General features: G+C 40.0%; 1 protein-coding gene across 3 annotated transcripts in view; it reads right to left on the bottom strand.

The window, feature by feature from the left end:
• Nucleotides 1-22,816, bottom strand: part of MSRB3 (methionine sulfoxide reductase B3) — a 182,809-nt gene that overhangs the window by 6,441 nt on the left and 153,552 nt on the right. For all 3 annotated transcript variants that reach the window (XM_010841577.1, XM_010841576.1, XM_010841578.1), the window contains exon 6: nt 6,731-6,828. In XM_010841577.1, coding sequence (XP_010839879.1) covers nt 6,731-6,828 — 98 coding nt within the window. The remainder of the gene's footprint in view (nt 1-6,730; nt 6,829-22,816) is intronic.

Genomic DNA, 22,816 nt, shown 5'->3' on the forward strand with positions numbered 1-22,816 from the left:
AATCCCACAGACAGAGGAGCTTGGCGGGCTACAGTCCATGGGGTCATAAGAGTTGGACATGACTTAGAAACTGAACTACCACTGACCACACACGTGCCCATCTGGCTGCCTGTAAAGTTGTAAGACCACTTGTCTGGAAGAAGCCTAACCACACGGTACCATTTCTGCTTCCTCCCAGGAACACCCAGTCTCCCATAAACGTTCAGCTCAATTCAGTTGCTCAGTCGTGTCTGACTCTTTGTGACCCCATGGACTGCAGCATGCCAGGCCTCCCTGTCCATCACCTACTCCCGGAGCTTATTCAAACTCATGTCCATTGAGTCAGTGATGCCATCCAAACATCTTCATCCTCTGTCATCCCCTTTTCATTCTGTCTTCAATCTTTCCCAGCATCAGGGTTTTTTCCAATGAGTTGGATCTTCTCATCAGGTGGCCAAAGTATTGGAGCTTCAGCATCAGTCCTTCCAATGAATATTCAGGACTGATTTCCTTTAGGATTGATTGGTTTGATCTCCTTGCAGTCCAAAAGACTAGTACTCAATTTCTTTTAAAAGTGCACAAACCCTGAAGGCTCCTCCCTGAGGGGAACGCACATGGAGCCCATTCTTTCCACCTTCTACCCCTGGCGGAAGGCTGGGATGATGAATGAAAGTTGTCAGTGACGCACTGTTTCTTTAGCCGCCTGCGAGCTCTGCCTCCCCTGCCCCAGCCAACTGGCAATGTGTTGGGCTCTCTCAGCACACCTGGTTGTAACTGAAACAAACTGGTTGCCCGATGAAGAAATCTCTGAAACCTGCTGTTAATGATTTATTTCAGGGTAGAATCTTCAGCGTGCATTTTGAAAGTTGTTTTAAGGTAGTTATGTATTTCTTTCATTTATAGGTAAAATACAAACTATGACAGAATATTCTAGCTCTCATTCTGAGGAAGCATGAGATAAGCATTGTTCAAAAGAAAAATTTTAAATTCCCACAGGAATCCTTTATCACCTAAGCCTCTCACTCAGAAAAACTGGCAACTAAAGAACCTGCAGAGAACAAAAGGAAAGGACGCCCACCCCACCCCCCACATCCAAAAAAAGTGATTGGGCATCAAATTTAACATAATTCCTTAAAATCTGACTGCAATTCTCAATTGTGTGCATAAGAAACACAAATAGTACATTGAACCCAGTTACATATTTCTGCACTGATGTATTTCCAACTGTCTTAGAGGGTTTTCTCCCAGCTATTCCTAGGATGTTTTAGGCTTTATTGTTGTCATTTTCTCTTAAGTGTTTGATCTACAAGATGAAGTGGTTTCAAAGCCGGGCTTTTACACTTGGGTGCATGGGGCAGGATGGGAAGGAGAAAAGAGTTTTAAGAAGAAAAGCAATTGACTTTGCCAGTAGTATCCTGTTTTCTCCCACCGTTATTGAAGACACTTGTGCGTAAGTAGGGCTCTTTTCTTCTGTGCTTGTGATATTAATCTTTTGCCAAGGAAAGGATTGTGAAGTCACCAGTTTAGCATTATGATTTTACTGAAAGATCAAGAAAAAGAGAGGGGGCTGTGAGTCTGAAACCCTATTGTAACACATGGGTATCTTTAATCATCAGCAATATATGAGTTGTCATCTGCAAAAGATTAATAAGGTTTGGAGTTTTACCCAAAACTGCTCAACTCTTGAAAAATACTTTGTGTTGGTGGATATTTACCTTACTGTTGATTTGGCTGACTTAGAACAAATTAATAATGATCTAAAACAAACTAAGGGACTCTACTATAGATTCAAACAGTAATAGCTACAGTCATAAACAGAGTCCAGCTTGGGTAAACTCAGGGTTCTGGTGGTTTCCTCAAAGATTATTACAAAATGTTCAGTGATTTATTGGTCTCCCATTTGCTGCAGATGTGGAAATTCGATCTAAAGAAGGAAGAATTCCCCAAGTATTTCCAGGAGGGACTTATCTTGCTGAACTACAGTTTATATCATGCAAATCTTACCTCTTTCCACTGAATTTAAATTCCTGACAATGTTGCTAAACAGGCTGGGGTTGGAGGTTTAGGGAGAAGCTGTCAAGCAATTATTGATAGTCATCAGTGAAACTGGATTAGAAGCAACATATTTTTATCACTAGCTAAAAATGTAAGTTATATAAAATTGAGGAAAATTCTTTATAACTGAGAATTGTTAGGAAATTGTTACAGCCAGGGGGGAGATACCTACCTATGCCCACCCCAAAGTGGGCAGATTTAAGATAAAGTTTCACTTTGGAAGAGATAAGTGGAGTATAATTCCTTAACTTAGAAGATAGAATGGTGAAACAGAACAGGTATAGTTGCAATGAACATCAGAATATAAAGGATAACCAGTTTCCTTCAGAAGCAGGAATCCTGATGAAGGAAATAAAGAAGCTCTACTACCCTTGCTTATTTTCTGTGTTGTTAACTTAAAGATCAGGTCCTTCTAAAAAATCACTGAGAAGCACAGAGATTCTTTTAGAAGGACCTGACTGTATTATTTCTCTGGAAAGTGGTTACTGTACTGAATAAATCTTAATTTTCTCAATAAAAATTTTACTAAAATATCACAATCTAAGATGTCACTGGACACATGGAAAAGCCACAATGTAGTATAAAGAGGCGGGAGGCATGGCTCCCAATGTGTTTGTCATTTCTACCCAAATAGGGGGCTTTAGGGGAGCCTGGTGGGCTGCCGTCTATGGGGTGGCACAGAGTCGGACACGACTGAAACGACTTAGCAGCAGCACCAGCAGCTGCTGGCTCAGACGGTAAAGAATCTACCTGTAATTCAGGAGACCCAGGTTCAATCCCTGGGTCAGGAAGACTCCCCTGGAGAAGGGCACAGCAACCCACTCTAGTTTTCTTGGTTGGAGAATCCCAAGGACAGAGGGACCTGGCGGGCTACAGTCTATAGGGTCGCCAAGAGTCAGACACTACTGAAGCAACTTAACATGCATGCATGCACCCAAATATGAGGCTTAACTGCATGGTGTGATTCATATAACAATGAAGAAGGGAGAGGGGAGGAAGAGTAAGGAGGATGGGGGAGGGGAGAAAAAGGAGAAGAGGAAGAAGAATTCTAAGTACTAAAGCAAGAATTAGAGACCCATAGACCAAAAAAATCACCATATTGCCTTGCAGGCAAGTTGAATCTACTGGTTTTATCCACAGAAGCTCAGTTTATTGGTGTTAAGTTGGCAGTAAAAGGGTCTTCTTGTTTAGATGCTCCATCTTTACCATAAAGAAAGAAGCATTCCACATAACATGTCCAACTGAAAATGTCTCTAAGCTACTGAAAACAACTAACAGATTTGTCATAACACAAACTCCTTTGATGCAATTCAGTCCAGAGAAATGACAAGCCATGTAAACTCAAAACACAAGAGTTTTATTAAGAGGAGAAGCAAATTAGATAAGTTACCATGTCAACATCCAAAAGTTAAAAAAAAAAAAAAATGGGATAAGTTGCAAGTAGAAGACTACATAAACTGAAAGAATAAAAGATAAAAGAAGATAAACCGATAGTGAAAAACAGTATTAAGGATGAGAAACCAGGAAGTAAGATACAAGCAGTTTCTCTAGTATGCTGCTGCTGCTAAGTCGCTTCAGTTGTGTCCGACTTTGTGCGACCCCATAGACGGCAGCCTACCAGGCTCTGCCGTCCCTGGGATTCTCCAGGCAACAACACTGGAGTAGGTTGCCATTTCCTTCTCCAATGCATGAAAGTGAAAAGTGAAAGTGAAGTCGCTCAGTCGTGTCTGACCCTTAGCGATCCCATGGACTGCAGCCTACCAGGCACCTCCGTCCATGGGAGTTTCCAGGCAAGAGCACTGGAGTGGGTTGCCATTGCCTTCTCCATTCTCTAGTATGGAAACCATTAAATCAGTCCCCCCCACCTCCCCACCATGTCAAGATAAAAAGGATGAATGAGAAAAGAGAAAAGAGAAAACTAAAGAAAAATGTAAAACAAAAGAAAAATAAATTTATGTGTCAAGCACAAATTAAAAGACAAAGAAACTGAAAGGAAAGATACACACTTTTGGCTTAGTGAACTATTAGCCCAAGTGGGGCAGACAGGCCCACTCTGTCCACATGGGGAAGATTCCAGCAAACATATTCTTTGGGGCTGGAACCTGATTATTTTCTATGTGGCACTTACTTCCCAAAGCATGCACTTTTGCACATGCATTAATGGAACAAATTTCCCTCCCTTTCTCTCCACATTTAAGAAAGAAACGGAACAAATATCCCTTGCTCTTTTCTGTAAATTTAAGACTTTTATTTAAGAAAGGGTCAAGCACTTTCTGGGCTTTCCAGGTGGCTCAGTGGTAAAGAATCCCCTTGCCAATGCAGGAAGCAAAAGAAACATGAGTTCGATCCCTGGGTCTGGAAGATCCCCAGGAGGAGGAAATAGTAACCCACTCCAGTATTCTTGCCTGGGACAATCCCATGGACAGAGGAGCCTGGCTACCATCTATGGGGTCATAAAGAGTTGGACATGACTGACCACACACACATCACGCATCGTCAGCAAGATGCACTTTCTTACGTGAGAAATAAAGGTGGTGGAAAAAGAGGCTGAAAAGGAGTATCAGTGCTTTACCCAACTGCACCCAAAGAACAGTAACAGTCACTAGGCCTTTAACCAAGGGCTGAGAGCTATGCCCGGGTTAGTGTGGTGTCTGTTATGAGTGTTGCCTAATTTGGGCACAGTTTGTGGTTTCATTCCTCTTTGGTCCCTGCAAGACACCTTCCTAAGGGTCTTATCTTGACTCCTACTGATGTCACCTCAGTGGCTGGCACAGAGAAATGAGGAAGTGTATTCCAACTGTGAATTTTAAGAATTAGTCACAAAGACTTCAGAGAGTAGGCCCTGAAGGAAAGTTACTATCTTATGCCCCACTTTTTCTGTCCCTTTTCATATAATTTTCATAGAACTCCATGTTTGAAAATAGGTTCTGAGTGAAAAGAAAAGGAGCAGTCATACAACAGCCTTTAAGGCAGCTTAAAAATCTAAAGGGAAAAAAAAAACCACCCACAACCATTAGCCTTAAGGGAGGTTTACTAAACACTATGTACCTAAGTTATAAATGACTATGTGCCATCCCATCTCACTTTTTTGTCAAATGTTTTAGATTCCTGGGTAGATATTTGCAATTTGCTTTTGTGGAAGTTATGAAAATAAACATTCAATTGAATCCAGAACTGAATTGAACTAACTGCTGGGGGATCATCGGATTTGTTTTTTTCTTATTTCAACATGACTTTTTATGGTGCTTGTATCTATCTACTTATCTATCCATTTGAGCACCATAAAAAGCTCTGGAGCTAAATGCCCACACTCAAATCTCAGTTCAATCTATGAATATTTATACAAGTGTAACTGCACTTCTTGTACCTCAGTTTCCTCCACTGTAAGAGAGACAGAAACATTATCTACTCAGAAGGTTACTGTGAGCATTTACCTGGGGAGCTTTTAAGAAGGTTGATGTTCAGACCTCACCCAGACCAATTAAATTAGAAATCTCTGAGGGTGAGACCCAGAATCAAAAAGTACCACTTTCTCACTTACACTCAGATCTGAGAAATGAGGGTGAATTGAAAATGTGACTTAGATAAGATATAAAGCCTACTTTTTCAAGGGAGAGAGTGGTCCTCATACTTAGAATACAGTTCATTTGCCAGCTTTACTTAAAAAATAAAATAGAAATTCATCAGATGGTTAGGTTCAAACCAATCTTCCTCCCTACTTGGTAGTAAATATGCCACCTCCTCCCTAAAACTCCTGTGGCTGAAGAACAGGGTTAAAGGGCAGGTGGAAGAATGCTGAGGGAGGCTCACGTGGCAATCCCTCTGCCCTCACAGCTGCCTGACGGTGCCCCTCCACCTCTAATTTGTACAAGAGACAGCCCCCAGCAACGCACTCTAGCATCAGTGCGCTTCGGTACCACAGCACTCAGACTTTCCATTTCACTTATGTAAAGCAAAGTAGAGCAGGATGACCTACTCTGGACTAGAATGTGCAGTTGCTCTAGTTCTATGTACAAGAAGGTTCTGGCCATGTCTTTGGGTTTAAGTTCAAGTTTCTTGATGACAGATTAACTATATTTTTCCCTCCTCCTCAACACATGTTCATTTCCCCCTTAGATCCGGCACTGATTCAGTCAGAGGAGAGTGAAAGGAACATCCTTAGAAATGAGGATAGGAGACTTATAGAAGGAATTATTTTCTCGCACGTTCTCTCTCTGCCCTCGCACAGCCTGCCACTAAACTTCCTCTTCCTACTGCTGTTCTCCAACTTCCCTCCTCACATCCATCCAAGGAGAGACGTTTTTGGGGTCTTTGTTGACCATGTTCGGATCGTTACCATTAGAGGTATGATGACTGAACAATGAGCACACATAGAGAGAAAATGTCAGGTCACGAGAAGTCACGTAATGAAATCTTCATTCAATTCCCCACTGTATTGAGTCAATGAGAAGAATTTTTCCTACCAATGATTTTGTTTACTAGCGTTGAAGCCAATGACTGACATTTAATAGGACTTGCTAAACTCCTCAAGACTGAGATATCATTAGGACTTGATAGAGACCTCATTGTGCTTGTCTGTCGCTTTTGTGATGGGTCAATTGGCCTTAGTTACTACATTTAGCACAACCAGGAGTCTTGGCAGTGTTTGCAAAGCAGAATGAGCAACATTTGGGGTTTTTAGGTGGGGTACACTGACCTGAGAGCAGCTGGTCTCCACCCTGTGCATCCCATAGGAAAAGTCGTCTGTGAATGTGATCGCATCAGAATTGATCACGTCGTGGAATGAAGGCCAACCTGGGGCAGAGCACGCACAAGAACCGAAACAGAGAGAGATACAACCATGGGTTAGAATGCCATTCTAAAAGGAATACTAAGCACAGAAAGGAAATCTTTAGTATATGAATCATGCTTAATTTTTTCAACCTGAGAAAAGAAAGGCCAAAGACTGAAGGTTAAAGTATTTTGCAAAAATGCAACTATTTTTTAAGAATAACCTTTTCCTCACATCCAGATTACAGTTGCATTGAGATTTATGTTTCGTGAGACTCTCTTAGAACACCCAGTAGTTTTGAGCACATCCCCAAACTTACAAAGCTCTCTTTCACCACTTCCACTTCTTGTTCTTTTCTTCAGAGTCACTGGGCATAGCTCGGAAGCACTATGAGTTTTACAGTGTGATTTCTTTAATTTTTTTTCCAAAACACAATCCAACTGGTCTGGCTGTTAACTTTAACTATTCCATATTTCTTTAGGAACCGTACTTTTTTAGTACTTAGTTTGGATAGTTAAGGGCTTCCGTGGTGACTCAGATGGTAAAGAATCTGCCTGCAATACAGGAGACCTAGATTTGATCCCTAGGTCAGGAAGATCCCCTGGAGAAGTGAATGACTTAACCACTCCAGTATTCTTGCCTGGAGAATTTCATGAACAGGAGTCTGGTGGGCTACAATCCATGGGGTCACAAAGAGTTGGACACAACTGAGCAACTAACACTTGGATAGTTAAAATATATGTTTTTTAAATTCTGTTGTTTCCATCTTAATATAATTTCTCAGGAGAAGACTCTTGAGAGTCCCTTGGACAGCAAGATGAAACCAGTCAATCCAAAAGGAAATCAACCCTGAATAATCACTGGAAGGACTGATGTTGAAGCTGAAGCTTTGAAGCCAATCCTTTGGCTACCTGATTCGAAGAGCTAACTCATTGGAAAAGACCCTAATCCTGGGAAATACTGAGGGCAGTAGGAGAAGGGGGCGACAGAGGATGAGATGGTTGGATGGCATCACCAACTCAACGGACATGAGTTTCAGAAGATTCCAGGATAGTGAAGGACAGGGAAGCCTGGCATCCTGCAGTCCATGGGTTCAAAAAGAGTCAGGCATGACTTAGCGACTGAACAACAGGAAGTAGTCTGGAAAGCACAGGTGCTATCTATTGATGGGCAAGAGGCGTGCTCACTTCATAGGACAGTTACAGAGCAGTATTCCTCAGGAATCTCCAGGTAGCACCTTCTCTCAAACAGCATCTTGTTCCAATTTTCATTTATTCTAGTGATTTTTAAAATATGCACACAGCTTTTAAAAACTCAGTGGTAAGTAGACCTTAAGATTGTACACATGTTTATGGGTGTACCCAGGTTTTATGTTCAGTACTTATGGGCTTGTTTTTACATGTTTCCAGAAAATATGTCTGGAGTTACTGAGCTGAAGTCTGTATTCCTAAAATGATGAAAGAGGTGCAATGTTGCTGAATTGCTTGTGCAATTCTTTTCCAGAAGCGAAATTTTTCCTGTAGAAAGGAGGAAGCCCTTTGAAAGCAGAGTACTTTGTGTTAATACACCTATTTAAAGAAAACAGAATGCAAGTTTCAACAATATGATTTCCAGTCTCAAACAAAACAAATTAGCTCAGACCAGGTTTTTATACTAAATTCCCCCAAGCTCCCCACCCAGCACTCCCCTCACGCAACAGTACAGCTTTCATAGTGCTAGATTTAACACCTGGAGTTTAAACACTTTCCAATTCCTTGATTTTAATTCAAGATTGCTACAAATCACAAAGAAAACCTTAACTTAGTAGATATAGGCTAATAATCCATAAAACCTAATTATGCTAAGAAACATCAGTATCCTTAAGAAAACTCATTTCTCCCCATTTTCTAAATTCCAGAGGGACTCTCAACATATTCTGGGCTACACTATTTGGTTTTTAATGATTACTTGACGCATTTCAGTGCTCTTCTTTGTTTAACGACAGAAGCACCAATCAGTTCAGTTCAGTCGCTCAGTCATGACCGACTCTTTGCGACCCCATGTCTGCAGCACGCCAGGCTACCAATACTAAAGAGAAACTTAGTGGTAATGTTTTAAAGTGAAAGTGAAGTCGTCCCCAACTCTTTGCAACTCTATGGACTGTAGCCTGCCAGGCTCCTCCATCCATGGGATTTTCCAGGCAAGAATACTGGAGTGGGTTGCCATTTCCTTCTCCAGGGGATCTTCCCAACCCAGGGATTGAACTCGGGTCTCCTGCATTGCAGGCAGACTCAACCATGTTAACCACCAGGGAATCCCAAAGTTTTAAGACATTGAAAAATAATTTATCTATGAAAAGAAAGAGAACATTCTGGTTTTTGTTGAAAACCTTCCATGTCTTAACTTGTTTGATTCCAGTTTATAGCAAATAATATTATGAGGAGACATATTTGATTCAGCAGTAAACAGGTAAAGATTCAGGAGGTTTTGTTTTTTTAAAGAATTTACCATAAAGCTACCACCCTCCCCCACTGCACACATTTTCCTATTTCTAGAATTTAAAATAGATCCAGGGAAATATACATGTATTTCCCACGCTTACCCCTGCGTTTTGTGTATCCTTATCTTGTTCTACTCATCACACTAGATTTGTGATTTGTTTTCATGCTTTCTCCCTGCTTAGGTGGTGAGCATCTTGAAGGCAATTGACTTCAGTATATTCAGAGCTTCCCATGATATACAGTACAGAGGTGCAGGTGAGATGTATATTAAACTGATTTTCAATTTGGCTTATAGAAGAAAGTGGAATGAATATTAATAGAACATCATAGAGTCCACAAGAGGAGAGAACATAATCATACTCCTTTACAAAAGCAGATTAAGGAATATCAGTTCTAATTTCTCACTGGACTACCCAATTTGGCTCAATTTCTATAATTAAGCCTCTCCATCCAGGTGAAATATTGTTATTATTTATTTAAGGTGGTAAAAACACATAACGATCATCTAGGTTACTTACTTTACTGGGTTGTGCAGGGAGAGGGTTGGGGAGCAGAAGGAATAGTTATTTGCCAACCTTACTCAGGCAGAAAGTGGCAAAGCCAAAACTAGAATCTGTCTTAATCTACAGCTGATTTAATCTAGGGGCTCTACTTAAGCTCCACTTTCTTCCTCAGTGAAGGGCTGAGAGGTCAATCATTTAAACACTCTAGCAGGAAGGAAGTTGTAGGTTTTAAGAATTACGTTTACTACCAGTCTGGATTAGTTGATAGATACACTGTTGCACTTAAGAGCTGCTAGGTGGAAGGGAATAGTGAATGGGTACCCTGCTGCTGCTGCTGCTAAGTCACTTCAGTGGTGTCCGACTCTGTGTGACCCCATAGACGGCAGCCCACAAGGCTCCCCCATCCCTGGGATTCTCCAGGCAAGAACACTGGAGTGGGTTGCCATTTCCTTCTCCAATGCATGAAAGGGAAAAGTGAAAGTGAAGTTGCTCAGTCCTGTCCGACTCTTAGCGACCCCATGGACTGTGGCCCACCAGGCTCCTCCGTCCATGGGATTTTCCAGGCAAGAGTGCTGGAGTGGGGTGCCATTGCCTTCTCCGGGGTACCCTGCTAGACAATACCAATTCCCGCACCTTCTAAAGACCAAACTGTTTAAAGGGAAAGTCCAAGAGTAATGATGTAAATGATCTCATCTAGTTTGGGATATAGGTAAGATTTTTATTCATTTATCTAAAACAGCCAGGAAGACATAAAAACTCACCTTTAGGCAATAATATGGAGAAAACGATATGCTTTATTTGGGGTTTATTCATTCCAGTTTTTCTCTAATAATTGTGAATCACTGCCTACTAAAGATTTTGGGGAGGGGAGAGAACTGCTTTCAAATGAGCTATGAAAACATACAGCTATACATTTTGCTTTCATGAATTAAATATTTATAGAATTTTCCAAAAGACTATTTAAGAGTTGAGCAGGGTGATCTGGAGTGACATGGAGCACAGGTTCTCAAAAGACTTCAATGTTTCTGGGAACACTGTTGACACTTGAATAGTCTTTGTTATTTACCATGGTGCTATCTAAACATTGGAAGAGACACTAGACATCCCCAAACTCACAGTGTCCCTTTGCACTGTAGAAGAAATATAGCTTTCAAACAGGAATACTGGACATGTCACCCACATCTTTATTGGTGGAGACTGACAGAGGCACGTTGAAGTCTGTAACTGTATATGATGGAACATATTTCAAAAGAGAATCACCGGTCAACTTCATCAGTAAGGTGAACAAAAGAGCACGTTGAGCCCTTTTGCTGCGTCTCTCAGAACAAGCAAGCTCTATAGAAAGAGAATCCATTAGAAAGGTAAGTCCTATTGACAATCAAACTAAGAAGGACCTTCACCCAAGAATAAATCGTCTTATGGCAGAGAAGCCACAGTGATGACAGCACTTTGAAAGCAGAATTCCCTCATCATGTGAAAGTATTTAAAGGAGGAACTCTTCACTGCTGTAAAAATCCTCAAAGGAAACCCTGCCCCCACTCCTAATAATAAGGAGAGTGCTTCAAAGGGTGATAGGCAAAGACTGAAGCAATCTGGGTCTTGTTGAGAAAATTATCTTGAGCAAAAGAGGGGGGGATGTGTTTTTGTCAGTTTTGACATTAAAGACAGATCATCCATCCTCCTTTCTCTAGGATTTCCCTTTTGGTCTTCTCATCTAACAAAACAGTATTTGTTTTGGATGCATTCCATATACTTTTTAAAAGAAAAGTCATGTGAAAACCTGTATAAACAGAGTTGACTCACCCTATCCCCAGTACATCCTTTTGTTTCTATTCAAAGCATTTGGATATGGGCTGATTATCATTTTATTTCCAAGACCATAAACTGTACCTTTTAGATATTAGCCTGTTAATATCAAGAACAACTTATATTCAATAAATAATGCTCCTTTCTAAGAATTCTCCTTTCTTAATAGCAAGTAACTACAAGTACTACACTTTATACCGACAAATTGGAATATGACAGTTCTGCTTCGATTTTATCCAAACATCAGGCCAAATTAATCTGCAGACATAACTTGGTGTCTATGGTATATGCTGATATAATGTGATGCAAATCCAGGAATGTAAGAGTTAAGTGATCTAGTTTATTAACAGTAGGTCATTGGTGCTTGCTACCACCTACACTAGAGTGGATTTATTTTAGATTGCAGTAGGAAGAATGATTCCTGCTGACTCGTCATGTAACTTAACAAAGCTGCTTTAAGTCTACTTGAACCTGGAATTTTATAGTGATACAGCTCTCCAAAAGTAGTGTACTGTTCACAGATTTAAAATGTTTCATTCCAACTGCCCCCTGAGAAAAACTTCCTTAGCTCTCTCTTCCAACCTTTTCCTCCTTCCTCTCAAATATCTTCAAAACAAGTTGTTAAAACTAGCAACAGATTATAAACAAGCTGAAGCCAATTCCATCTGTACCATGTCTAGAAAAAGTGGCCCTCATTCCTTTACTCTTAATTTAACAAGGATAGCTATACAGCTTCCTCTTCCCCTACCCCCTCCCTCAACCCCCAGATAAGATTAGAAACCTCAGTAAATTAGCTACATGACCCATCAGTAGAACACAGCAGAAACTATCCATGACCAAGGATACACTGAATTGAAATGTAATGACAAGTATTTTGTTATCTTCAAATGCAAAAATAAGGCCACTTGGGCTTGAGTGATAGTTTAATAATGATGATATATATTTGAGCATGGTTTTGGTGAGACAAGTTGGAGATCTGGATATATAATTTTCTGTGGATAGCAATTCTCACAGCTCTATAATTGTAGGACCGTATTTCAAAACTTGTAACTTTTAGTTTCTCTGAAACCAGAAACTATTAACCTCACTGACCAATATTTACCTTACTAGCTATCTCAAGCCAAATAATAAAACTCTCTATGGAGACCTCCTAATAACAAAAATTGTTTGAAGCTTAGAGCTCTGATTCTTGCCCAGTTATTCGCTTCAGTTGATACTTCAGGTATAACCTGAATAACATTTTTAAAAGGATGATTCTCTATTCCCCCTCAAAGACCCAAAAGTTTAATCAACCAAATGCATGCATGTAGCAGAAGATCAAAAGTGCAAGATGACTCAGTGAAATGTTCCCTTTAAATTCTCCCCACCTTGTAGACAATCATGTTTAACAGGCTTTCTATTTATTTCTACAAAATATGCATATGCTATCTGATCCCTTCATTTTAAATCTGTGCTGTCCAATACAGTAGTAGCCAGGAACATGTCACAAGTCAAATTACAATTAATTAAAATTAAATAAAATTTAAATTTCAGTTTCTTTGTCACACTAACCACAGTTCAAGTTCTCAACAGTTACATGTAGTTAATGGTGATGACACTGGACAACACAGATACAGATATAGAATAGTTCCACCATTATTTTCCACAAATAGAAAACATTTCACCATTGAACAGTGCTGTTTATGAACTATAAATGGATTTTCTTGTGAATTATGATTTAGTATTCATATTTACACTATCTCCCCTTCCTTCCCCCTTCTAATTTTTACAGTTACATTCCTTTTATTGATAATTCTTTTAAAACCTTGTTTGGTAATGTCTGCTTCTTGAACTAGAATGTAAATTGAATAAAGGCAGGGAGTTTGTTCACCTCTGTATTGCTAATTTGGAGAAGGCAGTGGCACCCCACTCCAGTACTCTTGCCTGGAAAATCCCATGGACGGAGGAGCCTGGTAGGCTGCAGTCCATGGGGTTGTTAAGAGTTGGACACAACTGAGCGACTTCACTTTCACTTTTCCCTTTCATGCATTGGAGAAGGAAATGGCAACCCACTCCAGTGTTCTTGCCTGGAGAATCCCAGGGACGGGGGAGCCTGGTGGGCCGCCGTCTATGGGGTCGCACAGAGTCGGACACGACTGAAGCGACTTAGCAGCAGCAGCAGTATTGCTAATTGGGCTTCCCAGCTGGCGCTAGTGGTAAAGAACCTGCCTGCCAGTGCAGGAGACACGGGTTTGATCCCTGTGTCGAGAAGATCCCCTGGAGAAGGGCACAGCAGCCTGCTTCTAGTATTCTTGCCTGGACAATCCCATGGATAGAGAAGCCTGGTGGGCTACAGTCCATAGGGTCCCAAAGAGTCGGACACGACTGAAGTGACTTAGCTGCCGCTGCTGCTGCTAAGTCACTTCAGTCGTGTCTGACTCTGTGCGACCCCATAGACGGCAGCCTACCAGGCTCCCCCGTCCCTGGGATTCTCCAGGCAAGAACACTGGAGTGGGTTGCCATTTCCTTCTCCAATGCATGAAAGTGAAAAGTGAAAGTGAAGTCGCTCTGTCGTGTCCGACCCTCAGGGACCCCATGGACTGCAGCCTTCCAGGCTCCTCCATCCATGGTATTTTCCAGGCAAGAGTACTGGAGTGGGGTACCATTGCCTTCTCCAAAGAGACTTAGCACGTACTGCCAATTACTTAAAATAGTGCCTTCAACATAAGAATGTTAAATAAAAGCTATGTAACGATTGAATGAATGCACGACTAGCCTATAACTTAATACTGTTTGGTTCTCCTTAGTGCTCTGATCCTCCCTCCACCTACTTACTCTTTCCTGCCTTTCCAGTGCCTAATCTTAATTAAGTCTTCCATGTTTTTATAGATTAATCCTAAGAGTTGAAAATAAGCAAGCAGTCTGTATATTATTAAGACTATACATGTATTGCTTACTGCAGAGCTGAAGTGTTGTGGAATTATCTTTCCTTCTGGATGGTCCAATTGTCATAATCTCAGAATACTTAAAATCAAACATTTTCCTGTTTTTACATTGCATTTAACGTTTTACATGTTAAAAGGCATGTCACGTTTTCTTCTTTCTTTTAGACTGTGATTTTCATTATACAATTGTACAAAATTTTTCTGTAATTCAGCATTTCAATTTTTGAATTTTTAATTACAAATATTTAAAACACGTGCAAAAGTTTACAGAATATAATAGGCATCCACGATTTAACAGATATTATCCAGATTTGATAGATAATAATAATAAAAAAATTTGCTTCAACTTTTCTCTTTTTCTAACAGAATGAAATGTTGCAATTACAGCCAGATCTGCCTCCAACCTTCTTCCCTACTCCTATACATCTTGGTACCTGGAAAATACATGCCTGGAAAATTCCATGGACAGAGGGGCCTGGCAGGTACAGTCCAGGGGTTGCAAAGAATCAGACACTACTGAGCCACTGAGCAGCCCCCCAACACATGTTCTGATTCATTTTCTGCAATGTAATATCCATAAACAATATACAACGTTCTAAATGTTTAATGATTTATATGCTGCTAAGTCACTTCAGTTGTGTCCGACTCTGTGCGACCCCACAGACGGCAGCCCACCAGGCTCCGCCGTCCCTGGGATTCTCCAGGCAAGAACACTGGAGTGGGTTGCCATTTCCTTCTCCAATGCATGAAAGTGAAAAGTGAAAGTGAAGTCGCTCAGTCGTGTCCAACTCTTAGCGACCCCATGGACTGCAGCCTACCAGGCTCCTCCGCCCATGGGATTTTCCAGGCAAGAGTACTGGACTGGGGTGCCATTGCTTTCTCTGAATGATTTATATAAATGACATCAAATCATAGGTACCTTCTGGCAAATTATTTTTTCACATTTCCCTGGACTCCAGTTATTTTGTTTGTTTTTACATTTTGTGTGTGTGTGGTTTTTTTTTAACAGCATCATCTTATTTTTATATATGAAGTATTTCAAATATCCCTGATAATATAAATTAGTGGGTTGTTTTATTTTAGCTTTTCTATTATTTTCTAAAATGTCTCTGCTTTCTCTAGGGTAATTGTTCTCTCTATCTTGGCTTTTGTCTTTCATGCTCTTGGTTTTCTTGGTATATTGATGGTGATCTTTGGCCGTTTCTCTGTGAGAATGGAGGTCTGGGTCAGTTATCTTCTGCAGCTATACTCTGCAAGGTCCTCTGCTTTTAGGTACACTACAGGTTTGTTTCCTTACTAGTCTTAACTCTGAATAGAAAAGCTGAGTGGGAGCTCTGTGAACATGGCTATCATTTGCTGATACCCAAGAATGTGTTAGTCCTAGGGTTCCCTTGAATAGCTGACTGAAGAATGATTCATTTTGGAGCACAACACCTCAACAACAGCACCAGTTCTCCCAGACAGGCTGTTTAATATCTGAAGAGAGGACTTTTCCAGGTTTTCTCTTTTTCCATGTGACTAACTGATAATCTGTCAGTCTAAATATGAAAGCGGGGAAGATGTGAAGCTGGTCTAGCTGTTCTTTAGACTTTCAGTTCAACATCTTGTTGTCAGTCCCGTTTGCCTCTTGATAATTCTGCCGGGCATCTCAAAACAACTCTAGCACATATTCTGGGTTGTATCTTTCTTTAATCAACCATACCCATTAATGCATTTCCTCCCATTTTTTTCCCCTTGGGAAAACTGGTTATAATTTCTTGTCTGCTCAAGATCCCGTTACTCCCCCACCCCCAATCTAACTCTCTTTGCAACAGGTTTCTTTTCCTATTTAACTTCTCCTCCCTCTTCTCCTCCTCCTCTTTCTTCTGTTTTTTACAATTGTCACTTTAAAGAGGTTTCTTGGGAGACAGGAAAACAAACTTGTATGTTCAGTCTATCATCATGAACAAGAGGCTGAGATTCTTTTTAATAAACAAAATCACTGCAGATGGTGACTGGAGCCATGTAATTAAAAGATGCTTGCTCCTTGGAAGAAAAGCTATGACCAACCTAGACAGCATATTAAAAAGCAGAAACATCATTTTGCCAACAAAGGTCCATATAGTCAGAGCAATGGTTTTTCCAGTAGTCATGTACGGATGTGAGAGTTGGACCATAAGGAAGGCTGAGTGCCAAAGAACTGATGCTTTCAAACTGTGGTGCTGGAGAAGACTCTTGAGAGTCCCTTGGACAGCAAGGAGATCAAACCATTCAATCCTAAAGGAAATCAACCTTGAATATTCACTGGAAGGATTGAAGCTGAAGCTCCAATCCTTTGGCTACCTGATGTGAAGAGCTGACCCATTGGAAAAGGCCCTGATGCTGAGAAAGATTGAGGGTAGGAGGAGAAGTGGGTGACAGAGGATGAGATGGTTGGATGGCATTACTGACTCAATGGACATGAGTTTCAGCGAACTCTGAGAGATAGTGAAGGACAGGGAAACCTGGCATGCTACAGTCCAAGGGGTAGGAAAGAGTCAGACCTGACTTAGCGACTGAATAACAAATGCTCAGTCTATCATCAAGAAGCTGAGATTCTTTTTAATAGACTGCAGATTTTAGTGTCTTGATCTAATAGTTTATGGAAAGAAGCAACAGATTCCAGGCATTATAATTTTTTCCACTAATCACAATTATATTATTTTTTACCTTACTGATAAAAAAATACCAAAATTAATGTAAGGTTTAGCAGCTTTAACTGGTTCAGATTTGACTCTGGCTAAAATGTGATTATGGGCTAACTAGATGAGATTAGCACTTCCTTCATGACCTCTGCAGTGCCCTCTGGGTTTAGAATCAAGGCAGGCAGGATAGTCTCCTCCCTGACCAGTTCAGTGGAAAGAAATTTCTTAGACTACTTTTCAACTTTATATTTGCTTAATGTGGTTTGAGAATTTCTTGTGTTTTGGCCCTCCTGCCATAGCAAATTTAAGGACAAGCATCCCCCATATGCTGATGACATGATTTCATTATTGTAAACAAGCAATAGTCTCAAGAGGCAAACTCTCAAGTGGCAAACTCTCAAGTAAATGGTTTTAATAGTAAGTATGACAAAAATAAAACCATCGGTTTTGGCAAACATTTTCCCTATGCTTCATTCAGCTTTAATGAGTGGTACCTCAAGCAAAAATGATACTTAAAGCAAGGAGTTTAGAATATATATAAAATTAGAATCAATCTATAGATTCTAAAAATCAATGAAGATAATGATAAATGAAAGTGAAAATGTTAGTTGCTTAGTCGTGTCTGACTCATTGTGACCCCAGGGACTGTAGCCTGCCAGGCTCCTCTGTCCATGGGGTTCTCCAGGAAAGGACACTAGAGTGGGTAACCATTTCCTTCTCCAGGGGATCTTCCTAACCTAGGGATCAAACCCAGGTCTCTGGCATTGTTGGCAGATTCTTTACCGTGTGAGCCACCAGGGAAGCCCATGAATATAAATAATGCTAATAAAATGTAAACACAATGTACTATAGCTCAGCTGGTAAAGAACCAACCTGCTAATGCAGGAGACACAAGAGACATGAGTTTGATCCCTGGGTCAGGAAGATCCCCTGGAGAAGGAAATGGCAACCTACACCAGTATTCTTGCCTAGAAAATTCCATGGACAGAGGAGGCTGGCAGGCTATAGTCCATGGGGTCACAAAGAGTCAGACATGACTGAGTGTGCATGCACATATGCACACAAAGTACAGTTCAAACATGAATTTTATTTTGGTTACTAGTTACCTTGCTTTTCTGTCTTGTTGTCAAGTAACCCAATAGCTCTAAATGGCAGTGGCACTCTTGCTGGGACACTGAATGGCACGATGATGGGGAATCACATAAAGACTACATGATCAGATTTGTGTTTTAGGAAGATGGCTCTGAAAGCAGGCTGGATAAAAAGGAAGATGAAAGCAGGTCTCCCAGAAGAAGACTATGTACAGGAATAGAAGTTCTAAATGAAGACGATTGCAATGGGATTGGGGATCAGGAGAGCGATCATAGAGAGACTGAGAGAGCACAGTTCTGATTGTGGTGACTGGGGTACCTGTGGGGGAGTGAAGGAGAAGGGCAGGGTCAGATTATGATTAGATTTCCAGCTTGTATGACCAGTTGGACCATGCCCATCATGCATGTTTTCAGGGAAAATAACAAAATCAGTCTAGTGTGAAACTACCTAGGAGGCAGAGAAATATGTGGGCTCAGAAGTGAGACCCTGGCTAAAGATACAGATGTGAAAGTCTGCAGAGCACAAAAGACAGTGGGACTAGAATGGGGTTTGGAAGAAGGAGAATAGGGTGGCCGTGGAGAACCACACAGGTATTTAAACGGTGAGCTGAAGAATGAGTCGGCAAAGGAAAATAGAAGAGGGTGTTCCAGAAAACAGGAGGAGGACAAGGGCACCAAGACAAAGTTAGATAATAAAGCGAAAACTGTTCAAGGCTGGAGGGCAGACAGTAGTGACAGAATCTACAGAAAGGACCAGTCAAGTAAAATCTGAGAGGAGATTGCTGAACTCAATACTTAGGAGGTCTGAGGAACTTGAGGAAGAGACATTTCAATGTGATGATGACAGAAGCTGAACTCCGTTGGGCTGAACAGCACATGTGAAGTGGAGAAAGTGAACAGACTGCTCTTTACAAAGCCTGGCAGGGAAGGAAGGTAAGCCAGGTTGATGGCTAGTGGAGAGCATAATGACATTTGCGCTAAAATATTTGGGTTCTTGGGGTCCCTCCTACTGATTCCACCTTTTTGTTTTTCTAAGGTGTTTAATATCTTACACTATTACTTTTTTATGGAGTTTTTGCAATAAAATAAGTGATATGAAAAATATTTAGACATGCTAAAAAATCTTAAGCATTACTCAACTGCTCCTTAGCTTTCTGAACAGAAGTTGTATTTGAAGAAAGGCTAAAAGACTAAAATAGAATTCCATCCCCAGAATTGTTTTATCTTTATTTTTCAAGTTGTCTGTTGTTTCGCTCCTAATATCTTTTGGTCTACCAAACTGAAAGTTATGAGTTTGAGTTTTAAATGACCATGGCAATCTGTCCTGCTTTTCTGGCACAGTAGTAGGTACTCACTAAATATGGATGAATAAATGAATTCAGAGCTTTAATTCTAGGTCAAGTTTCACTGTCAAAGATGTTCACAGCACCCAGTACTTTTTCTTCAAAGCATGTATCATGGTTTGTGACTATTTATTTTTGTGTGGGTAATTTTTGATTACTGTTTACTTCTTCTACTAAGCTCCATGTGAATATGACCGCTTTCTTTACTATTATATCCTCAACACATAGCTCATAGAAATATCTGTTGAATGAATTAATAAAGACAATATCAGCACAAATTCATTATTTAACAACAAAATTGGACTGAATTAAAGGATTATTACTTAGTGCGGACCTGCCTATCACTATGCTGATCAGAAAAAAAAAAAAAAGATGAAGAGTTTCTACTATTTTGTTTTAGGCAATTTTTTTACAAATATCAAACTTAATATGATAATTTTCCTGCCTATCAATAGTGCATTTCCTCAAACTGATTACTAATAATCTCATATGTAGAAGCCACATAGCCTTGTCACCTGTAAGGATTTCAGGCATTGGCATCTGTGAAAGGACAACATGACTAAAAATTGTCAAGAATACTGAGGTGTCCTTTGGGCAGCATGAACATCTGGTATCTATTCTCTTTGGAGATTAATAATGTAGCTGTACTGCAGCAGCCTTCACTAATTCCTTTGAGCCCCACACAGCATTTTTAAATGGTTCCAAACACACAAGATCTCTAATTGGTGTGGATTTCATCCACAGTTTCCTTACAGTCACAAAACATCTCAGAAACTCCTAAGCAGGAATTGACAGAGGAAGGCTTCCCTGTGCCCCTTTGTGAAGGCAGCTATTAATAATTTTTTTCAGGTTCAATAAAATTACTAAGCTCAAACCGTTTCAACCAAAAAACTGGGGAGAGGGACTTTTATTCTCCCTGGCCTGAACACTGTCTCTTGCTACTTTAAATCACAGTTAATGTTTTAAAAAATATATCTTACACATAAGTCAGTCGTAGACCTTTAGCATCAAAGGCTCTGAGCAACATGGCATGTAGCGGCCTGACCTTTAGCCATAATTTCTAAGTGCCATTAAAAAATGTCTCTCAAACTAGTTTTAAATTTAGTGTTGACCTAGTAACCTTGATCCCCAAACATTCAACTTTAGATGATTATTTTATTTTGTTCCAAAAGCTCTTCAGTCCAGTGAAGGCATCCATTAGGAAGCTTCACAAAGAGTTTCGAGTTTGCTTAGAATTTATTAGCTACATCGAACAGGAAGATGGTGATTTGGGTTGCTTGCTGAGTGAAGATTATTTACTGTGCTTAACTGACCTTAAGAATTCCAGGAGGGATACAGAATGGGGAAATTCAAAGAAATACAGATTCTATTCTCAGCGACAGGCAATCCAGACTAACAGTGAAATAATGTTCCATTCAACTGCGGTAGTGAATTGGGCCTATTCACTATATAGCATCTCTGGGGGCTGTCAGACTATCACTTACATTCTTCAGTTGGATACCTATCCAAAATTTTAGACTATTCCCTCTAAATATATGTGCCTGATAAAAATGTAAGATTACTTCTAAGAGGAAGTTAGGTCTTGAACTTATTTTTCTTTTCTAACTTTTCTCCTGATGCTTTTCTCTAACTAAACTCTCTCTAAGCTTCTGAATAGGCTTTAGATCTTTATTCTATTATTACTTTTAGTAACAACAATATGAAATAAAATATTTCCTTGTTTTCATAAATCTATGATCCTTTGCTCCTCTATATCACCTTTTTATGACATGTCAAAACTCAGTTCACCTACCACAATTTAAATTTCTGACAACCCATCTTGAAAGAATATTTTGAAACAGAACAGATTGCTCAGAAAAGCTATTAAAGACAAATAATCCAGAACAAAATGATTACTTAGAGTTGTTTACATGACAAAAGATGTTTTTTCCTTTGTAGCAGACACATAGCAAAATTGAAACAATTTATCAAACACTGTATATTTCCTAACATATTAAAATTTTAAAATAAATAACATCAAAAAGACAGGAAGCAAAATACATCAAATCAAGACATACTCTGATAATTATTCATTCTTTTAAAAATTATTTAAGGAAATCTTTTGCCAATACCAAATCCCCATTATCTAGCTTTTCCTTTTCTTATATTTAATCATGTTCCAAAAAACTATATAACTTACTCTTTATAATAAGTTTTGTTATGTTTTGTTTTTTTCTTGTCTGTATTCAGCCAGCTAGAATGTAAGCTCCCTATGTGTAAAGATAACTGTTTTGTTCCCAGTGCATTCAAAGCTCCTAGAAGGATGCCTGAGATTTAATAAATTTTGGTTTAATGAACTTTCTATATATATTCTTGTTACTCTGAAAATCTTAGATTTAAAAATAATTCTTGCTTTGGTTTTAAAATACACAGCACCTGAAGTCTTTGTTATAGAATTAGTTATAGGGCTTCCCCAATAGCTCAGCAGGTGAAGAATCTGCCTGCAATGCAGGAGATACAGGTTCAATCCCTAGGTTGGGAAAATCCTCTAGAAGAGGAAATGGCTACCCACTCTTGCCTGAAAAATCCCACGGACAGGGGAACCTGGTGGGCTACAGTGCAAAGAGTCACAAAGAGTCAAACACTACTGAGTCCACACACAATACAAATACGTAGAATCTCTAGGTCACTTGATATGAGGCACAGTCAGCTCCTGGTCCTGTTTTTGCTGACTGTATAGAGCTTCTCCATCTTCGGCTGCAAAGAATATAATCAATCTGATTTCGGTATTGACTATCTGGTGATGTCCATGTGTAGAGTTGTCTCTTGTGTTGTTGGAAAAGGGTATTTGCTATGACCAGTGCGTTCTCTTGGCAAAACTCTTTTTAGCCTTTGCCCTGCTTCATTCTGTACTCCAAGGCCAAACTTGCCTGTTACTCCAGGTATCTCTTGACTTCCTACTTTTGCATTCCAGTCCCCTATGATGAAAAGGACATTTGTTTTTGGTGTTAGTTCTAGAAGGTCTTGTAAGTCATCATAAAACCGTTCAACTCCAGCTTCTTCAGCATTAGTGGTTGGGGCGTAGACTTGGATTATTGTGATACTGAATGGTTTGCCTTGGAAATAAACAGAGATCATTCTGTCATTTCTGAGATTGCACCCAAGTACCTCATTTTGGACTCTTTTGTTGACTATGAGGGCTACTCCATTTTCTTCTAAGGG

Source organism: Bison bison, unplaced genomic scaffold (genome assembly GCF_000754665.1).
Source record: "Bison bison bison isolate TAMUID 2011002044 unplaced genomic scaffold, Bison_UMD1.0 scf7180017864163, whole genome shotgun sequence".
Classification (NCBI taxonomy): Eukaryota; Metazoa; Chordata; class Mammalia; order Artiodactyla; family Bovidae; genus Bison; species Bison bison.